A 21,327-nucleotide genomic window follows, 5' to 3' on the forward strand; every position below is an offset into this window, starting at 1 on the left:
CAGGAGCGCCAATCAGGAAAGCCAAGGACGGTCGCGGAGGCACCTGTCCTCCTGTGCGCGGGTAAATACCTTGATCAGGGGTCGGGTGGTTTAGAGGGCTTGGCTTTAGAGGTGGCGCTCATTGTAGTAGGATTTAGTCTACCATATCTAAATCCTTCATCCTCACACTACATTTGTGGTTTGATTGTGGGGGGTTGTCTGGAGGGGTGGGAGGCTGTGGGATTTAGTCTATGTCACTATTATGGGGTATCATGGGGGGGGGCGCCGAAAGAAAGTTTTGCACAGGGCGCCATCTACCCTAAGGCCGGCCCTGCTGTGATGGGACAATATAGCATGGCTCACATATTACAGTAGAAGCAGAAAGTTTACATTGTTGTGTGCAGTGAATCTTTTACAAAAAAAAAAGTCTTTTTTGGTAAGTACCACAGCATTAATGTCGTCTTACGCCTTCAGAACCAGGCTTGAATAATCACTGTATTTGTAACAAATAAAAATATGAATCAATAGTACAAATGAATAAACTTAAAAGTGAAGAAACTTTTTAATATAGCTAAAAAAATGACTCTATGCCCTTATGAGGCTCCTTTCCAATAACCCCCCCCCCACCCCCACTCATCATTTGCTCTAAGCCCATCTTGAGATAGAAAACTAATTGTTCTATCGCTTTAACAGAAATGATAGAAAATAAAAATGTCCTTTTTATGTAGTTTTCTGTGTAGTCCAGATATCTGGTAAATTGACAAGTTTATGACAAATTAAAGGATTTTTATTCTGATCAAAACTTTTCAATTAGTAACCAACTTTCCTGTTACTCAGTCTCAGTCGCATCCCTCCACCAGGCAAAGGTGTGCTGACATCAATGGATCAGTGACTCATTTGCAAAAACTAATAAAGATAAGATTGCTAAAATGTCCTGTTTTATTTTTTTAGGGTGCCCAAGTGACTACAAGAAGATGGCTGAATCTGCAGGAGTACCAGAGCAAAAAACTGATGGCAGACAATGGCGTCACAGTACAGAGGTTCTTTGTTGCTGACAATGCTACTGAAGCCCTCGAGGCCGCCAAGAAACTAAGTATGCACATCAAAGTTTTATATAATTAATAAACAAAATATATGTTTACTCACCAAAAGTTAAGGATATTTGGCTTGTGGGTGAAATGTATGAAAAACGTAGATGAATAACTAAGGGCTAATTTCATCTTCATGGATGACAATGCTGCAGCTCATTGAGGTCGCCCCTGCCTGCTGCTGGCACTATTACACGCACCGACAGTGAGGGCGGGGCGGGGGGGTGGGGGTTCATTTCATCTTCATGGATGACAATGCTGCAGCTCATTGAGGTCCGGGCAGCCCATAGAAGATAGTGATGATCTGCTGCGGTCACTCCTATTACACAGAGCAACGGCAGCAGATAGTTACTTTTGTAGTCATTTGTCTTTCAGCATGTACAGGTACGTCCTGGGCCTCCTAGGGGTGTTCAGAGCGGGGTCCAATCGCCGTGCCCGCTAATTAGGTAATAAGATGCAGCTGTCAAAGTTGATAGCTGCATCTGATTACTACTTGCAGCCGATTCCCTGGTGTCTAGTAGGTGGATCGGGGGGCTTCTAGTATAAGTGTAAAAAAAAAAGTGTTATTAATAAAAAGCCCCCTCCCCTAATAAAAGTTTGAATCACCCCCCTTTTCCCATGTAATAAATAAAAATAAATAACTAAAAATGTTTGGTATCGCTGCATAATTTGGTGTCAAGGTACCGATAGAAAGTACACATCATGGCGCAAAAAATTACACCTCACATAGCCCCATAGACTAAAGGATAAAAGCGCTATAAGCATAGGAATAGAGCGAACATATATTTGGTAACAAAGGTTTTAATTTTTTACCAGCCATCAGATACAATATGCTTATGTGGGTTTTCTAGGTGAAAAAGTGCAAGTGCTATGGCCTTTTTAAGCACAAGGAGGAAAAAACGAAAACGCAAAAATTTTAATTGGCCCAGTCCTCTAAGGGTTAATGACATTGATCAGCCGACATCATGCATGTCTGCTGATCGATGCCTTATACGCGAAGACTGGGGGACCGTAAATGGCGTGGCCAAAACCTAAATGACCTGAGGGCAGCTTTTCAGGAACAGTGGGATGCTGTGGCTCAGCAGACAATAACTCGACTTTTGAACAGCACGATATGTCGTCATAAAGATGTGATTGATGCTCAAAGTCACATGATAAGTTATTGAAACATTGCTATTTTTTTGGCAAGGTATACCCACCACTTTTTTTTTGGCTTTTGTTACAATAAAATGTTTGTGATGATAAAATCACCACTGCTGATTCTACTTTAAATGCCCTACTTTCATGATATAATATCATTGGAGCAGAAACTTTTAAAATTTTCCACAAATTTCACCCCCAAGCCAAATATCCCTAACTTTTTGTGAGTAGTGTATGTCTTGCACCACATTTATGGACCCTTTGTAGACACTTAGCCTAATTTGACAAAAGTGTGTGGATTGTAAGAAAGTTGGAGCCTACTTTCTGCCTCTGAGCAACTTTGTGCCTTAAAAGACACCAATAAATTGTGGCATAACATTTTAGAGTAGACCAAATTATAGTCAGTTTAACCCCATACTCTTACCGGTCTGGCTGTTTGCGTCAGCTTTTGTGTGGGGGAGTATGAAGTAGGCCCTGGAGCTGAGCCTGCCCTGTGCCCTGTAATAACCATAAACAATAAAGGAAAAATAAAAACATATTTGGTATTACCGTTTGCGGAATTGTCTGTACTAATAAAATATAACATGATTAATCCTGCATGCTGAACAACGTGTAAGAAAAAAACCCACAATTTTGACATTTAGTAATTTATTTATTTTTTGGTCACATCAATCTATCTGAAGCCAAAATGAATTAAAAAAAGCAACTTTTTAGACAGGAAAGCAGGTTAACAACCCAAAATTTTACCTTCTTTCTTTTTCTGTCTTTGGGGCTGTGGACAACCTTTGTGGGATTGTGGTCATCATAAAGATCTTTCCTAAATAAATTCTAACAAAAATTTTCTAAATGTTTTGCTTTTCTCAGCACCTGCTTATTTGCCTCTTCTGGACTGTATGTAGGCGGTTGTCAGGTTTCCTGTTCACTGAGCTGACATATTGCTTTCTCACTCATTTCAGATGTCTTTGCTGTGATGGTATTGGATAGAAGTAGCAGGCTGTCCTGGGCATGTTCATACACAATAGGTTTTCTAGGGATTATTGACAAAATTACTCAGGCACACAACAAAAGCAAAAATCTTATTAGGAAGCGCTATTCCTTTTCATGTTAAAGAGCTGCTAGTGGTCGTATTATATGAAAACCGCAAACATATAAATCCTTGTATTTCTGATTCATATACCTGTGTCTAGGAATGCTGGCACCCAAATAGCAACAGCATGGTTTGTCACCCTAAAGCTCCTAAAGTGCCGAGTGCAAAAAGGCTGTGGCTAAGGCTCCGTTCACAAGAAGCAAAACTGGCGGAATTCTCCGCCAGCCTCCCTGTCATATTGACAGTTTATGGGAGGCTTGCGCGCCTCCTCTCTCCGCGCTGAAGAATGTACATGTTCATTCTTCAGCACGGAGAGAGGAGGCGTGAGAGCATCCCATAATTTTCATTATGACAGGGAGGCTGGCAGAATTTCACGGCGGAGAATTCCGCCAGTTTTGCTCCATGTGAACAGAGCCTAAGGCTGATTGCAGCAAAGGGCCACAGTGATGCGACCTTCCCTGCTCGATCCCGAGCTGTAATAGGCTGAATCTTTGGAGACTGTCTCCTGCTGTGAGCCAGGGAGTGCAGCTCCTAATTATCAGGGGGATCTGATCACCCAGACCGCCCCTGGGTGACATAACAATTCTGGGGCATCTTGAATCTACAAATTGACAATTTGTTGTTACTAGGTGACTTTTTTTTTTTAATAACATACACTGCCATATAGCCCAATAAGTACTGTCCATATCGGACCATTAAAGAACACACCCTCTCAACAGAAAGGAATGGTAACACCCAATTGTCAATTTATTCATGTTTTTCCTAGAGATATAATGGGAATGGCACATAGCTGAGATCTAAGAAAAGAAGCTCCAGAATTGTTACCACATTTCGTTTTTACTAAAGTAGACATATCAGGAGGTCGTTGGTCCTCTGTAAATCTTCTTGTTCTAGTTAAAGGGTTTACATGTCTACTTTGTTCCAGAAACAGCACCACTTCAGTACTCGAATGTGGTTTTGCAGCTCCGTTTCATTGAAGTGAATGGAGCTGTATTGTAATACCACACACCTCCTGAGTACGAGTGCGGAGCTATTTTTGCCAGGAGATAGTTGTGTTTTTTCTATTAACAGATAAACTGTTTAGGGCGATCTCATCAGAGACAACCCCTTTTATATAAATCCTGACACAAGCATTCTCGGCAAACGGATGACTTTTCTGGGAGAGGTTGTTGCTTGTACAACAATCTTACCGATGTCTGTGCTTGTAATTCTCAACCTGTGGCCCTCCACCTCTTGTTAAACTGCAACTCCCATAATGCATTGAAAACCAAGGGCAGCCATTTTTGCAACATAAGAGCCACACGTTGGGGTACAAATGGTCTATATATTATGGATTAATGGCTCAAGGCTTCCAGAGTGGGGCACACACAGACCACTTCTTCATTCTGGCTCATAAAGGGCTTTCAGCCTATGGTGTAACATATGTCCTAATAGATTGTGTAGATCAGGCTGTTCAAACTAGGTTCACACACACACACACACACACAGAAAAATAATATGAAAATATGGTATTACAATAGGGAAAGAATACAATAATGTCCAACAATGTTACACATTATAAGAACAAACATTTTCTTTTTCGATGTGTGCACAGAGGGCTGTTTTTCCATAGACTTTAATCTACCACATTATAAGATAAGAAAAACTACCATATTTTTTCTTAAATTAACGGCTGTATTTTCCTTTTCTTCTTGTGTGTGAGCATAATGATGGATCTGGTTTATCGGTAATATTGCCAGTTCTTCCCCATCGGTGTCCGGTATCGTCCCTGTTCTCCATGACCGTAGTGTAATGTTTTGCTACTTCCATTTAGAACATGTATTTACTGGTCAGATGGAGCGAGATGGGTTAACCATTAAAGTTGTGTTGATCTCAGCACTGCAGAAGTTTACAGTCCTTGCCATTATGTTGCAAATGGCTCCATTAAAATAACATTTTTTATGTGTTATTGTTCACAGCGGTATCCCAGAGTTCTGTTTTGGGCAAAACAGTGAAATTTAATGATCGCTATTTGTTTTTTCTTTTTTTTTCTTTTGAGTATTAAAAGTAACATAAATTTTACTGGTTTATTATTATTGTAAGTTTAAAGAACAATTTACGCTAAATTCCCTTGAGCACTGCACTATGCATATCACCGTGGTCCTATTCTTTGGTCAGTGATGAATCAACAGATTAGACACGGGTTCTTGTATGTCTAAACAGGTGGCTGTCCGTTCTTATTGGATGGAAGCCTCTTTTAACATGCTCATGAAGGGTTTTCTATACCTCTACTATAATTTAGGGATGAAGTGCAATCTTTCGTCTTCCCGCTGATCTTGGAGAAGATAACTTGTAAAGATACCTTAAGCCGACAACTGTCCTTTTTGGGTCAAGCAGCCAACGTTCAATCATTGCAGCTAATGAAAGTAATTGGGGTTGTGTTGTGCCACAATGGAATTTAAAGAGCACACAACACATGCTCAGTGCTCAGCATTATTTGGAGACAAGATAAAGAAAGAACAAAGTGGTGCCAAGGATAGTACGGGTTCTTCAGAGCAGGAGATACTCTTTGCAGCAGGTCCAACTGGCTACAGATAAACAGGATCAATCTTAATTATCGGTGTCGATTTGCTGAATATTCACAAGGCTAAAACAATTGTGTAGTCAGGCATGTGGCTTGAAATCTGCTGCAGGTTCTGTATTTTCCTAAAGGGAAAGAGGACCCTGCTCATTGATTGCCCTCCAGGGCTTAAAATGTACAAGGGATTGGGAAGGGGAAAGAAAAAATGTTCTGTATAAAACTCAGAATCAAACATTGACAGACCGGTTTTGATGTTTAAGCCCCCAAACTTTGTGTTTTTGTTGGACTTTTTTTATACTTTATTAAATATCGTTTTGGTATCGAGAATTGTGGTACTAAACTTTTATCTGTATTAAAATCAAAATTCTGGGATTGTGAAAAAAAGAATGCGATCAGTAGTATAACAAGTGTTTTCTTGTTCATTGGCTGATTGAGTGTTCCTAGGAGTAATCATCTCATTGTGTAGAAGCTTTAAAAAAGAAAAACAAAAATCTGTTACTCTAGAACATTGGTATGGCCTGTAAGTGAATGTGGACGGAGATTGCCCTAGTGGTCATTGCAGTTCTGTACTTATTTCGCTAATATCCAGTCAGTTGCTGTAATTTATTTCAGTTGTAACAGAACAAAGTCAGAGCTGGGGGCTTATATGCAGTCGCCGACTGTTACATTTGTGTCTTGTGCGTCTTCTGTGTTTTCGTTCGCCTTCCCATTTGCTGTGATTATATTGAATCATTAGCGTTTCAGCAGTCAACAGGCACGTCGCCATTAAATGTGACAGAATGAGATCTGTATAGCCGTAATCCCGAACACAGCGTTCGCTTTTTCTGTTGCAGCTACTTCATAACTGTTCGTACTTTTTGAAAATGACCCCATACTGCCTCGATTTACAGTAATGAGTGTAATAGGCAGGAGGACCACAAATCAAAATCTCATTTCAGATGTGAGACACTAATGTTTCGCTGACTTATTGTTCTGCGTTTTCCATTCCTTATAAAATTATAAACATACCTACCGGAGAGCGAAACAAGAAGAAATAACATTTGAGAACCCCGCAGCCGACGTAATGTTTTCACTGTTTAGGAGATTAATAGATTTTGGTCTAACTAAAGAATTGTTACTGAAGAAGAGAAGTTTTGCATAATGGCCGAGAGTAAACGTTCTCCACTTCATAACTGGCATTTAGATCTAGATATGGAGCATTCTGTGTTCGTCACTTTGAGGAATAGGATGTTTTTGTTGCTGTCGGCTTCTTCATCTTAGGCTATGGTCACACATTGATTTTTTTGTGTGTTTTGGCGGAGATTACACTTCCAGACTACCATAAAATGTGGCCGCTAACCCTAACCCCTGAGATTTCAATGAGAAATGCACACTGTAGTTCTCATTGCTGCAAAGAATTGACAAGTCCCCTCTTTCAATGTAGTCAAGGGGAGTGTATGCTATTAAAAAGTAGGTAGAAAGTAGACAAGTTGATTTCTGTAGCTGATTATTTATAAATGAATCTGTTGTATTTTTCCACCCTGTGAATATACCCCTGTGTTTTAAGGGTTAACCAAGATTGCTTTTTTTGTAGAAGTTGTGCCACTTTTTGTCCCCCAGGGCCTATATGTGGTATTGCAGGACAGCCCAATTGAAGTAAAATAGTGCTCCTCTTGTCTGTGGGCAGTGTGTTGTATTGCATCTCGTCTAAATTCAAGTGGATGGGGTTGATCTATAATACCTGGAATAAGACATGGGCAAGAGTGTTGCATCTTTAAATCTTAAAAAAAAAAAAAATGTTTTAAAGTGTACCTCTAGCTCTTTGGGCTCCTGTTGCCAGTGGCTTTTCCCTATTCACTTGAGCCTGCTGGGGAGTGATGCTTGCCAGCACTTTATAGTGTGGAACTTCTGTTCCCTTACTGTGTCCAAATGTAAGGAGTAGAGATGAGCGAACCTGGAGCATGCTCGAGTCGATCCGAACCCGAACTTTCGGCATTTAATTAGCGGTGGCTGCTGAAGTTAGATAAAGCCCTAAGGCTATGTGGAAATCATGGATATAGTCATTGGCTGTATCCATGTTTTCCAGACAACCTTAGAGCTTTATCCAAGTTCAGCAGCCCCCGCTAATCAAATACCGAACGTTCGAATTCGGATCGATTCGAACCCGAACCCGGTTCGCTCATCTCTAGCAAGGAGTGTTCAGCCATACCATCCAATCCTCAGCAGCCTCTGCACTGATGTCACTTTCTTTATTCCATCCTGGCAGAAGTTACTGGAGACAGAATACTATAAGCAACTGACAGCTGATACCGTATTATCCAGCAGGGTAAAACCTAGTCTTTTTTTTTTTTTTTTCCCTTCTAGTGTAATTTTTTTATGCTGATATATTACAGTATGTCACAGGTAATTCATAGAAACATAGAAGATTGTCGGCAGAAAAAGACCACTGGGTCCATCTAGTCGGCGTGTTTAAATTCTGTTAGTGTAGATCAGGGGTCTCAAACTCAATTTACCTGGGGGCCGCTGGAGGTAGAGCCTGGGTGAGGCTCGGCCGCATCAGGTTTTTCACAAGAAAAGCTCTTACAAAAAACATTCCAATGTCATCAAATGTTTTTATTCATCTGTTAAAACCCCTTCTCCCCCACACACAGAACTATCACTCCCAGCCCTCCCCCCACAGAACTATCACTCCCAGTCCTCCCCCCCACAGAACTATCACTCCCAGCCCTCCCCCCCCAAAGAACTATCACTCCCAGCCCTCCCCCGTCAGAACTATCACTCCCAGCCCTCCCACCCACACACAGAACTATCACTCCCAGCCCTCCCACCCACACACAGAACTATCACTCCCAGCCCTCCCACCCACACACAGAACTATCACTCCCAGCCCTCCCACCCACACACAGAACTATCACTCCCAGCCCTCCCACCCACACACAGAACTATCACCCCCAGCTCTCCCCCACACACCACTATCACCCCCCGCCGAGAGTACTCTTACCTGAGGGCCGGCGGGCATGACTTCACCCAGGCCACACGTCCCCTTACTGATTGGCTGGACGTGCGGTCCGGGTGACGTCATGCTCCGGCGCCGCGCAGGAGTGGAGCTGAGCACTGCGGGAGGAGGGGGGCCGGGGTGCTCCGGCAGAGAGCTGCACTGCACTGCACATGTAACTACAAATAGAAGATAGATGTGCCGTGTTTCTGCCGGAGCAGAGGGCGGGGGAGGGGGCGCTCCGACAGAAACACGGCACATCTATCTTCTATTTGTAGTTACATGTGCAGTGCAGTGCAGCTCTCTGCCGGAGCGCCCCCAGGCTGCACTTACAGTAAACTTACCATTGAGGTGGGGGCCGCAAACTAGTGTCCCGAGGGCCGCAGTTGGCCCGCGGGCCGCGAGTTTGAGACCCATGGTGTAGATTTACCAACCACCTCTGCTGGAATGTTTATTCCAGGTATCTACTACTCTTTCAGTAAAATAATATTTTCTCACATTGCTTCTGATCTTTCCCCCAACTAACCTCTCACTGTGTCCTCTTGTTTTTGAGCTCAGTTTTTTTTTTACTAAAACTTCACTCCTGAACCTTATTTAGTCCCTTAACATACTTAAAGGTTTCAATCATGTCCAGCATCATTCGCTCTGTTGAAAAGTAGCAAGTGACCTGAAATGACAGGGACAATTTAAATAATAGTTTAAAGGGGCTCTCTAGAATAAAAAAAAGATATTTGGGCTCTAACTTTCGGGATCCCCTGCTGATTAAAGGAGGTGTGGCTTAACTCTTCATTGGTTAGCAGGTACCACGCCATAGTTTGGCATTGTCTGTTACTTTTTAGTTCTGGTTGTGCAGACAATGCCGAACTATGGCATGGCGTCAGGTGCCACAAATTGCTGTGCAGTTTTTAGCTGTGTTCACACAGTATATCTTGAGGCTGAAACACTTGTTTTTCAGGCAAATTGAGCCTCAAAGTGGGACAGGAGCAGTAAGTCATCCCCTATGCTGGAACAAAGAAATGGCCAGCAGCCCATCCAGACACCATCTTTAACCCTTTAAGGACGGGGCCCATTTTCGTTTTTGCGTTTTCGGTTTTTCCTCCTTGTGTTTAAAAGGCCATAGCACTTGCATTTTTCCACCTAGAAACCCACATGAGCCCTTATTTTTTGCGTCACTAATTGTACTTTGCAATGACAGGCTGAATTTTTGCTACGAAACCAGAAAAAAATTCAATGTGTGGTGAAATTGAAAGAAAATATGCATTTCTTTTATTTGGGGGAACTGTGTTTTTACGCCATTCGCCCTGGGGTAAAACTGACTTGTTATGCATGTTCCACAAGTCGTTACGATTAAAACGATATACAACATGTATAACTTATATTGTATCTGATGGCCTATAAAAAATTCAAACCATTGTTAACAAATATATGTTCCTTAAAATCGCTCCATTCCCAGGCTTATAACGCTTTTATTCTTGGGTCTATGGGGCTGTGTCAGGTGTCATTTTTTCTGGATTTGATGCAACAAAAAATGCGCCATTTTGCACTTTGGGATTTTTTTGCGCTGACGCCGTTTACCGTTCGAGATCAGGAATGTGATTAATTAATAGTTCGGGCGATTACGCATGCGGCGATACCAAACATGTTTATTTATTTGTTTACTTTTATTTAAAACCTGGGAAAAGGGGGGTGATTCAGACTTTTATTAGGGGAGGGGGCTTTTTACTATAAACAACACTTTTTTTTTTTTTTAACACATATACTAGAAGCCCCCCTAGGGGACTTCTAGTATATATACTTTGATCTCTCATTGAGATCTTTGCTGTATAGATATACAGCAAAGATCAATGAGATAGGCACTCGTTTACTTTCGGCTGCTGCAGCCGGAAACAAACGAGTGCCGAGCCGGGGACGGTGCCATCTTGGATGAGTCCCCGGCCGGCATCAGACAGGGAGATTGCTCCTCTGGGACAACGTCCCGGAGGAGCGATCTCCACCACTAGACACCAGGGAGCGGTTGCCTCCGGTAATCGGAGGCAGCTGTCAACTTTGACAGCTGCCCCCGATTAGCTAATTAGCGGGCACGGCGATCAGACCGTGCTCGCTAATAGCGGCGGTCCCGGGCTACACGCGGCACCCGGGACCGCGGCGCTTCAAAGCGGGGTCGCCGCGCGGCCACGCTTTAAAGTGCTAATGAGGACATATGACGTACGGGTACGTCATATGTCCTTAGGAGGTTAAGAGGCGATTCCAATACAATGTTAGAGAATTGCTTATAAATTAGTTCCCAGAACTGCTTCTCTTCGGTATCTAGTTCTGCTTTAAATGGTGGCAGCTCCTACGTCATCCAAATCTTCTGCGTAATTTAATTTCTTTTCATTAGCTATGGAAGCCCTAAAAAAACAATACGTGTTTTCAGCACACTTGTTCCTCACACATTAGCAGACTAATACAATGAAAGGCGCAATTATATAGAATACAATTTATAGCAGCAGGAAAGCTAAAGACATTCTGCAAAACACATTATGGCAGGCGCATATCGTTACACAGGAGCTTTGTGTCTTAATGGACTGGATTTCCATCAAGAACATTTCTCACAACTACACAATGAATGCAGCCTGAAAGGGCAGGATATTAGTCGGCTTTGTTTTGTCGGTATTACGATTTGTGGGAACAATTCCAGCCCGTAAAATGCTTATAGGAAGAATCAAAAATGAAAAGTGGTGGAAAGATGCGTCAAGGCACTTTGTGAGAAAGCGACTATAGATGATCACCTATAACTGGATGTGTAGTTGAGGATCAGAAAAGAATAGTTGCTTTCTTATAAAAACAGCACCACACCTGTCCACAGTCGGTGTGCAGCGTTGCCATTTTTGAAAGAAAGAGGCAAAGTTTTTTTTGTAATCAGTATTACTCCCTTAAAGGGGTTATCCATCATTTTAAAAAGTTTTTATATATTGCTGCACTATATTGTACCGCACTGTACTGTTTTTATATATTGCTGCACTGTAAACATAATAAACATGTTATGCTTACCTTTCCGCTCTCCCCCGATTTCCGAGTGTGGCCTCTCCAGTGTCCCACGCTAAGCTCTGCTACATCTCAGAGGAACTTGGTGCGGGAGTAACAGCCTGCTCAGCCTATTACTGGCCTCATCGCGGTCCTATCTGAGCCAGTTATTGGCTGAGCGGGTTGTAACTCCTGAGACAATTTTGTGTTGGAAGTAGCGGTGCTGCAGTCAACGGGGGACATTGGGATAGAGTGGAGAGGTAAGCATAACATGTTTACCAACATTGCAACAACTTGCAAAAACTTTTTAAACACTGGATAACTCCTTTAAACCACATATGACTTTTGAGTCACCAGTAATTTTGTGCTTAAAGGAGTTATCTAGAATTAGAAACACAGCTACTTTCTTGTAAAAATAGCAACACCCCTGTCCTCAGGTTATGTGTGGTCTTACAATTCAGCTCCATTCACTTTAATGGAACCGAGCTACAATACCACACCCAAACTGAGGATAAGAATGTCTCTGTTTTTAGAGGAAAGCAGACATATTTTTCTAAGCCTTGATAACCCCTGTAAAGGCTTGCAGCTAAAAGAATTCCTAAAACTTTATTTGCCGCTGTTAAAACTACTTGGCCTAGTTATCATATACCAAAAGCAGCCAGTACAGTGGTGATATATGATATATAATGAAATATCATTAAGTATCAACAGAAGAGCCTGTGGAGCCTCATCAAAGAATCTCGAAACAAAGGACTAGCCAGATATTCCTCGAGGAAGGACCCAGCCAAGGGGTGGCTCCTGTAAGGAAACCACCAAAACCACCATATTAAGTGGCCCTATAAGTAAATGTAATGACAAGGGAAAAAACCAAGGCCATGTAACCATCCACATACAGCTGTTTCGGGGTGTTGCCCCTCATCAGTGTGGAGCAGGATTCTGGCTAGGTGGGAGCAATGCCTAGTAGAGCCATAAGAGAAACACATCGCTGATCTCAGGGAGACCAGCCAAACGACAACACCGCCGGCTGCTAGTGAAAGTGCTCCAAGCAGTGAAGTCCTAGGTGCAAAAGAAGAGCCCGCGGAGCCTCATCAAAGAGTCTCAAAACACAGGACTAGCCAGATATTCCTCCGGGAAGGACCCAGCCAAGAGGTGGCTCCTGTAAGAAGACCACCAATACCACCATATTAAGTGGCCCCTTGGCTGGGTCCTTCCATGAGGGATATCTGGCTAGTCCTGTGTTTCAAGACTCTTTGATGAGGCTCCACGGGCTCTTCTTTTGCATGTTCATGTTACCTAGGGGGCAATGCACCTAGGACTTAACTACTTTGAGCGCTTTCACTAGCAGCCAGCGGTGTTGTCATTTGGCTGGTCTCCCTGAGATCAGCAATGTGTTTCTCTTAAGTATCAATAGGATATACCATCACTCTTAAGGCCCCATTCACAGCTCTGCAAAATTTGTGCTCAATTCTAGCTAGTGTCATAATTTTGATCATTTCACCCTTTTTTTTTTTTTTTTTTTTTTACAAATACTTTCAGCTGTTAGGAAACCCCCCCAAATATGGATGTACAACAGATGAATTTGACTCAACAGACAGATGTACAACAAACTCAAAATAGGTTTTGCAAAAGTATATCGACAAGTGAATGAGGCTTAAAGGAGTTATACAAATTCCAATGTACACTTATTACGGGAAATGTACATAAACTGCTTTTTTTCCTTACACTTACTACTGCATCACGGCTTCACTTTCTGGATAAAATGGTGATGTCACTGTGGTGTGCCACCACAAGTGTTGCTGTTGGTTACATCCTTTGCAAAAGCCTGTACTTATTGTAAGTGGTGAAGTAGTAGTGATAAAGTTTCGCCACTAGATGTCGCTATTGTAAGTATATGCACTTAGTTGCTGCACAGCTAAAGTATGGAAAGGGTTATTGTTTGCTTATATGTCACATGGATCTGTGAAACTATGAGAGTGTCTCCTTCTATCCTATCACTTTCTTCTTTACTTCTTTATTATGCACTCTTCACCCATTCACAGCGCACCTTACAGTAGCTGTAGATAGGAAATCACGTGGGTAGAGGAAGTTTGTGGTGTTTTGATATTGGACTTTGTAGAGGAAGGACGCAAGCCAGAATGCTCTCTACAGCAGCAGCACGGTTGTCAGCAGGAAATCCTCAGCAGTCTGCTTATCCCAGGTAACAAGGTCTGGGGCTCGTGTCACCCTCTAGGACGGGTCCCCCGACACTGGTAAGGCAAGTGGTGGTTATTGCTGACAAAAGTCAATGCACAGGCACAAGTGTTCTCTTTCAAGTATTCTTCTATTTTTACCTCATCCTCCAACATCCCGGAAGAGCACAGTACTACTTGGGTTTGAACTCTCATGACATCCTCCTCTCTGCTCTTCTGATTCTTCTATATACCTCTCAGCACGCAACCCAGTCAGCACGACTGTACCACTTTCTACGCTCTCATCACAGATCTGGATCCTGTATTGTCAAATGTATTATCAAGTGTATTCTTAAGTGTAAAGCATCCTGTCAAGGCACAGTTACATGTTCTGCTGCACCTAAATACCTTCAGAGTAGACAAGCTTTTATTTATGGTAAAGAGACTCTGTGATGCTTTGTACTGCACCAACACAGCATATACACACTACTTGGGATACTTCTCCCTTCTGTGGGTGGCAGTATCAATAGTCCGGGAGGGTCACTACACCACTCTGGCCCACTGTGAACAGCCCAATGGACCCCACAGCAGCCCGGCAGGTCACTAACCACAGGGGAACAAGGTGTATCCGGCCCTTTAACCGGCCCTTAGCGATCCATGACGTATCTGATGACCATGACGTTATGGTGCAGTGGGGGGAGTTGCAGCCGGGGAGAGCCTCTATTAGCAGTCACGGGTCCCCTTGCCGTGTCGGCTAATAAGCCTCTAAATGCAGCTGTCAAACCTGACATCTGCAACCTGAAATCTGCACAACAGATCTAACTACATAAACACTAATAAATATATAATAGCAGATCACTTTGAATAGCTTAAAGTCAGCCTTAGTGTAATGCATGGTAATAGTATTTTCCTTAGTGTCCCACACAAACATAGTAGTTGCTTACTACCCCCTGTGTGACTGACGTAATAAGGTTCCCTTATTCCCCACAATAATACCCTACCTCCCCCCACATAAATGAGTTAACAGGAGATAATGTTGGCCAGTCTGTAGAGGGGTTCTAGAGTCTTGAAGCAAATGCTCCCATTTATGGGTCCATTTACACAGAAAGATTATCTGTCAAAGATATGAAGCCAAAGCCAGAAACAGACTATGAACAGAGAACAAGTCATAAAGGAAAGCCTGAGATATTTCCCCTTAAAAAAAAATCCATTCCTGGCTTTGACTTCAGATCTTTGGCAGATAATCTTTCTGTGTAAATGGACCTTAATTCTGGCATATATGTTAGGGGTGTGGCTTATCAGAGTGGGTGGGACTTAACATTCCTTTTCTCCTTTTTCTACTAAAAGAAAGTAGGTTGTTTTAAGAAACATGTTTGTGAGAAGGAGGAGGAAATAGCTGACCTCTTGGAGCTTACTATAAGAGTAGAATAAGGGCCCTATTACACCAACAGATTATCTGACAGATTTCTTTTAGCCAAAGCCAGGAATGGACTATAACAGAGAATAGGTCATAAAGAATAGACTGAGATTTCTCCTTTTCAAATCAATTCCTGGCTTTGGCTTAAAGAAATCTGTCAGATAATCTGTTGGTGTAATAGGACCCTAAGGTTCACATGATGTCAAACCTCTGCAGATTTAATCCATACAAATAAACATCTGAAAACTGCAGCAGATTAACCACTAGACGACCCTGGACGTACAGTTACGCCATGAAAGTCTGTCACCAGACGACCCTGGGGGTAACTGTACATCCAGGGTGTTTCTCCTGCTATGAAGCGTGCTCCGGGGTGGAGCGCGCTTAATAGCAGGTGGGGGCCAGCTGCAGTAGCAGCCAGCATCTCACCATTAATGACAGACGGCAGAGTGTCATTAACTCCTTAAACGGCGTTTAAGTGTTAGTGACAGGGGCAGTCCCCTGTCACTTACCGATCGGGACCCCCGCAGTGTGACTGCGGGGGTCCCGATCATTGTGACAGACCACCAGAGGTCTCTCACCTTCCACCGTGCGGTCCGATCGGCGATCTGCTTACTGAGTCTGCACAGGCAGGCTCAATGAGCAGATCGCCTATAAAACTGTGCAATGCGATGCCTATGGCATAGCAATGCTCAGTGTAGAAATCAAACTAATGTATGTAAAAGTACCCCAAAGGGACTTAATATGTGTGTAAAAAAAAAAAGTTTAAATCACTAATACACTACCCCAAGGCCCCTCCCCCATTAAAAGTTTAAATCACCCCCCTTTCCCATTATATAAATAAAACATATATAAATAAATAAACATAATATACCGTAGCATGCCTAATTGCCCGATCTATTAAAATATAACAAATGTCATTGCGAACTGCGTACATGAAAAGAGTGAAAAATGTGTGCGGATTACCGATTTTATGTTACATTATATATTAAAAAAATTTATAAAAAGTGATCAAAACGTCCGCTCTTCACAAATATGGTATTAATAAAAACTAGAGATCATGGTGGAAAAAATTACACCCCATACAGCCCCGTAGGTGAAAAAATAAAATCGTTATAAGTGTCACAATAGGCCCATTTTATTAATAATTAATTGTAAAAAAAAGGATTTCATAAAAAATCTGTGTAAACCTGCATATGGTGGTAACTTGTCGTTTTTACCATATAGATGCAAACACATAGAGGGTATGTCCTGACATGAGGGGGGAGTGTCCCTACACTGACTGACACTATCCAATCAGAGCTGACAATATCACACACCCACAATTGGTAACACCCAGTTGGTTATTGAGTCAATGATTTCTAGTAAAAATAATAGAGGAATGGCACATCAGAGAGCTTCAAGAATAGATGATCCAGAAGTGTTATTTCATGGGGAGCACAAGTATTACCTAAAACAGAAAGATCAGCAGTGGTGATTGGTTCCTTTTTTTTATTATATATAATATAAATATATATATTTTTTAATTTATATTATATAGTGAGTAGTGAAATGAGTACAGATAAACGAACCTCGAGTATGCTCGAGTCCATTCGAACCCGATGGTTCGGCATTTGATTAGCGGTGGTTGCTGAAGTTGGATAAAGCTCTAAGGTTGTCTGGAAAACATGGATATAGTCATTGGCTGTATCCATGTTTTCTACATAGCCTTAGGGCTTTATCCAACTTCAGCAGCCACCGCTAATCAAATGCCGAACGATCGGGCTCGGATGGACTCGAGCATGCTCCAGGTTCGCTCATCTCTAGAAATGAGCTTTAGGGTACAAACCCACTTGACGTATTTGCTGCGTGAATCAGTCTTAAAAATAAGCAGGCAAAACGCAGGTTGGCTTTATACAATTGTTCTGCGTTAAAATACGCAATTGCGTATTTTTGAAGCGTGAAGCTACATGCGTTTTTTGCACAGGTTGTTAACGACTGATGCTTTGCTAACAACAAGCTTCACGCTTCAAAAATACGCAATTGCGTATTTTAACGCAGAACAATTGTATAAAGCCAACCTGCGTTTTGCCTGCTTATTTTTAAGACTGATTCACGCAGCAAATACGTCAAGTGGGTTTGTACCCTTAGGGTATAATCACATTGTAATTTTTAACAAACTTCTCCATTTTGCCGCAGTGACTATACATTTAAACACATTTACAGGCATTCCTATGTCTTGCAAAAGTTCAGCAAGGTCAGGCACAGAATTCGCATGTCTGTAGGTAAGTCTTTGAGAATGACGCATGTCCTTGTGCCTGATCTGATAAAGTTTCCACTTTTAACGTCAGAGTGTCATTATTTTTCCCGGTAAATATATGAAGCTCTCTTGGTTTTCTCCTGATTATCTCCTACAACCAGTTATGGACCTTTAAACAACAGTTGTGGGAGAAATTAGCAGAATTCTCAGACGTCGTAGAATAGTCAATAAATAGTCTTAAATTTCCCCTGGGACCCTGCCTCCACTCTCCGCACACTTGACACTGTCATGGAGACGCGTTCTTTTCTACATATTTAACAGAAATGGCCAGAAAAACCTGTTGTAGCTGTTGTAGTTTCATCTAAAATGTCAATATGCCTGTAGAATCCATCAGTTTTCTGCCTTTTTAAGCTGTAATGTACAAGATAACACTGTATCTCTTTTAACCCATTAAATGTTTATCTTCATCTATAAAACAAGTCTTTAAAGGGGTACTCCGGGGACTGAAAAAATGTTTTTTACTTTGTAATGTACCTCCTTTAAAATGTGTAATTTTTAAATTTATTTACATATGCACTTATTTTTAATGGTAGCAGTAAGGGACGACATGGTCCTCTCTGCTGCCAACAATGTACCGTGTATCTGGAAGTGCAGGGCTATCGAAGCCCTCCAGTTCCCTCTTCCCTGCCCTGCTACACAGCGTCATACAGAGCATCCCATTTTCCCCATTCTTAGATACAGTACCTGGGGGACTGAATATACATTACACAGGCAGAACGGGACCTGGTGAACCGGAAACTACGGGGTTTAGATAGTCCAGCAGTTACCAACACATATATTGGTGGCAGCAGAGGGGCCGTGTCACCCAATGTAAGTCTATAAGTAAATAAAAAAACTATACTTTTATTTGATTGATACTTTGAAAACCATATCAAGGACTTTTTTTTTCCACCAGCTAAACTCTTGGAAGCATACTTTTCAGGTACAAATGGATGCATAATTTACAATGGACTCAGGTTACAATACATTCAACATACAATGATTCTTTCTGGACCATCTTAACTTGAGATCAGACTCAACATACAATGCTACAGACAGTCAGGATCTGCAGCACATGTGAATAACTAGATGATCGACCAATAAAAGTAGCTGTTTTACTGGTAAAACCCCAGTATTAGTGCCGTGCATGTAGTGACTGGCTGTCTAGTAGTGCATCCCTACTGTACAGTGTGATACTATACGTCCTGTACTGGACTTTGCCTGGATGAGCTGCTCTCTTAGGCACCAGGTGACGACGGCTTCATTTTATTTTCCTGGGACCCTGTGTGATCTGTACAGGAGCCTGAAAATGCCCTGGTTGACTACAAAGAAAGTAATTTACGGTCTCCAGTAGCTATTTAATCTTACTTTACTTTATCCATAATAGTTATTTGTTTATTTTCCATCATTCAGAGGTCTAAAAGTCTTGTTGTAAATCCATTGTAAAGGTAGCCTTGTAGCCTTGTAAGTGCTGAGCAGCTCTGTCGAAATGTTTTGGGTTCCAGGACTCCCTAGAGCAGCATCCAACTTCTGCAGCCGCAGGGATTTAAATTCCGAGTGTTTGGGTTTGGATAACCTTGCCAAACACAACTATTGACAGATCAGCTCAATACTGATAGCCATGAGTTTCCTGATGATTAGTATTACAGCTGAATTCTAGCCTTTGTCCCCAAGTATTTCAACTAAAAGCATTTATTAAAGGAGAAGTCCGGCAAATTTTTTTTTATTAAAGTATTGTATTGCCCCCCAAAAGTTATACAAATCACCAATATACACTTATTACAGGAAATGCTTATAAAGTGATTTTTTTCCTGCACTTACTACTGCATCAAGGCTTCACTTCCTGGATAAAATGGTGATGTCACAACCCGACTCCCAGAGCTGTGCGGGCTGTGGCTGCTGGAGAGGATGATGGTAGGGGGACACTGAGGGACACAAGGCACTGGAGGGACACTGAGCATCTCCCTCCCATCATCCTCTCCAGCAGCCACAGCCCGCACAGCTCTGGGAGTCAGGTTGTGACATCACCATGTTATCCAGGAAGTGAAGCCTTGGTGCAGTAGCAAATGCAGGAAAAAGCACTTTATAAGCATTTCCCATAATAAGTGTTTATTGGTGATTTGTATAACTTTCGGGGAACAATACAATTCTTTAATAAAAATTTTCGCCTGACTTCTCCTTCAAGGCTGCAGTTTTGGGCCCTCTGGAGTTTTGGATCTTATGACACAAAGTGTCTTTGTCCTTACGATGCCGTTTCTTTTGGCTACGGCTGTCAAACTTGCTGCCCTTCACGTGATGCAAATTTACAATTCCCATAATGCCTGGGCAGCTAAAACTGAAAGCTTAATCTGTCCAGGCATGATGGGAGTTGTAGTTTTGTAACAACTGGAGGGTCACAGTTTGACACCTGTGTCTTAGTCTGTTTACACACACAGATTTATCTGACAGATTTCTTATTAGCCGAAGCCAAGAATGGATTTGGTTTCCAAAGAAGTTTTATTCAGTTTTTAAAATTTTTTCTGCAAACAATTGCAAATGAAAGAGCATCAAGCGTACAAATTAGCCCATAATCGGCCATGTATAACCAAACATCAAATAAAATACATCCAACAGTTCAAAGTGGAATCTATCATTGACTCCATAGAAGGTGTAACAGACATCACTTCATTCTTAACCATAGCCCAATGTCAGAACTAACGGGCAGACCTAAACATCGTCTGCGAAATTCAACTAAACAGAGACCCCGGGTTCCAATGTCCGGTGGGACCGGGGCCGAGGAAGCAATAGGAGAGAAACACAACAGAGAAAGAGAGAAAAGACAGACAAGACATACCATGAGTAACAGGAAAGGGAGTAGGGGGCAGACGGGGGAGGGAAGGGGGGGGGGAAAGGAGGTAGTATAAGGCCCCCGCACCGCCCAAGCCCGCACAACAGCAGGGGCATCCAAGGCCAACAACCCTACGTAGAGGATGATAAATAAGAAATCCAGGGCTGCCAGACCCTTTGAACTTCCCTACTGTGGAGAAGAGCATGCAGCCAGGCATTGACCATAATCCACTTGAGTTTTACTCTCACTAATTCCAGGGGGACAACCCCTTTTTTCCAGGAGGTGGCAATCACTATCTTGGCCGCCAGAAACAGAAATGAGGCAAACTGTTGTACGGCCTTGGACGCCCCCGGGACCCCAACATTCAGCAAGGCAACAGAAGGAGACATGCACACATTACACTGTGTCAATGAGAATAATAAATTGAAAATTCGTCTCCAGAACCGTCCAACCTTTGGGCAGTCCCACCAAATATGGTCCATGGTACCAACTCCACCACATTGTCTAAAACAGAGTGGTGAGTAGCTAGGAACCATTTTAGCAATACGAGCCGGGACCAAATACCAACGGAGTACAACTTTATAATTGGCCTCCACCAAAGCCATGTTAATGGAGATTTTAAAAGTAATGGATGCTATATCCTGCAATTCCCGGGTGGAGTAGGAAAGAGCCAAATCCCTTTCCCACTGCACCATGTAACTTAATTTATCCGAAGGTGTGGTGAAATGGGCATACAGCAGTGATAGAACATGCTTTCCTGATGGGGAATTAATACATAAACCTTCAAAAAACATAGTCACAGTTAC

At 42.3% G+C, this 21,327-nt stretch overlaps 1 protein-coding gene across 1 annotated transcript in view; it reads left to right on the forward strand.

The window, feature by feature from the left end:
- SUCLG2 (succinate-CoA ligase GDP-forming subunit beta) overlaps positions 1–21,327 on the forward strand; it is a 198,961-nt gene that overhangs the window by 37,284 nt on the left and 140,350 nt on the right. The window contains exon 2 of the mRNA XM_069968783.1: positions 931–1,072. Within this exon, the coding sequence (XP_069824884.1) occupies positions 931–1,072 (142 nt within the window). The remainder of the gene's footprint in view (positions 1–930; positions 1,073–21,327) is intronic.

This window comes from Dendropsophus ebraccatus, chromosome 4 (assembly GCF_027789765.1).
Source record: "Dendropsophus ebraccatus isolate aDenEbr1 chromosome 4, aDenEbr1.pat, whole genome shotgun sequence".
NCBI classification, from domain to species: Eukaryota; Metazoa; Chordata; class Amphibia; order Anura; family Hylidae; genus Dendropsophus; species Dendropsophus ebraccatus.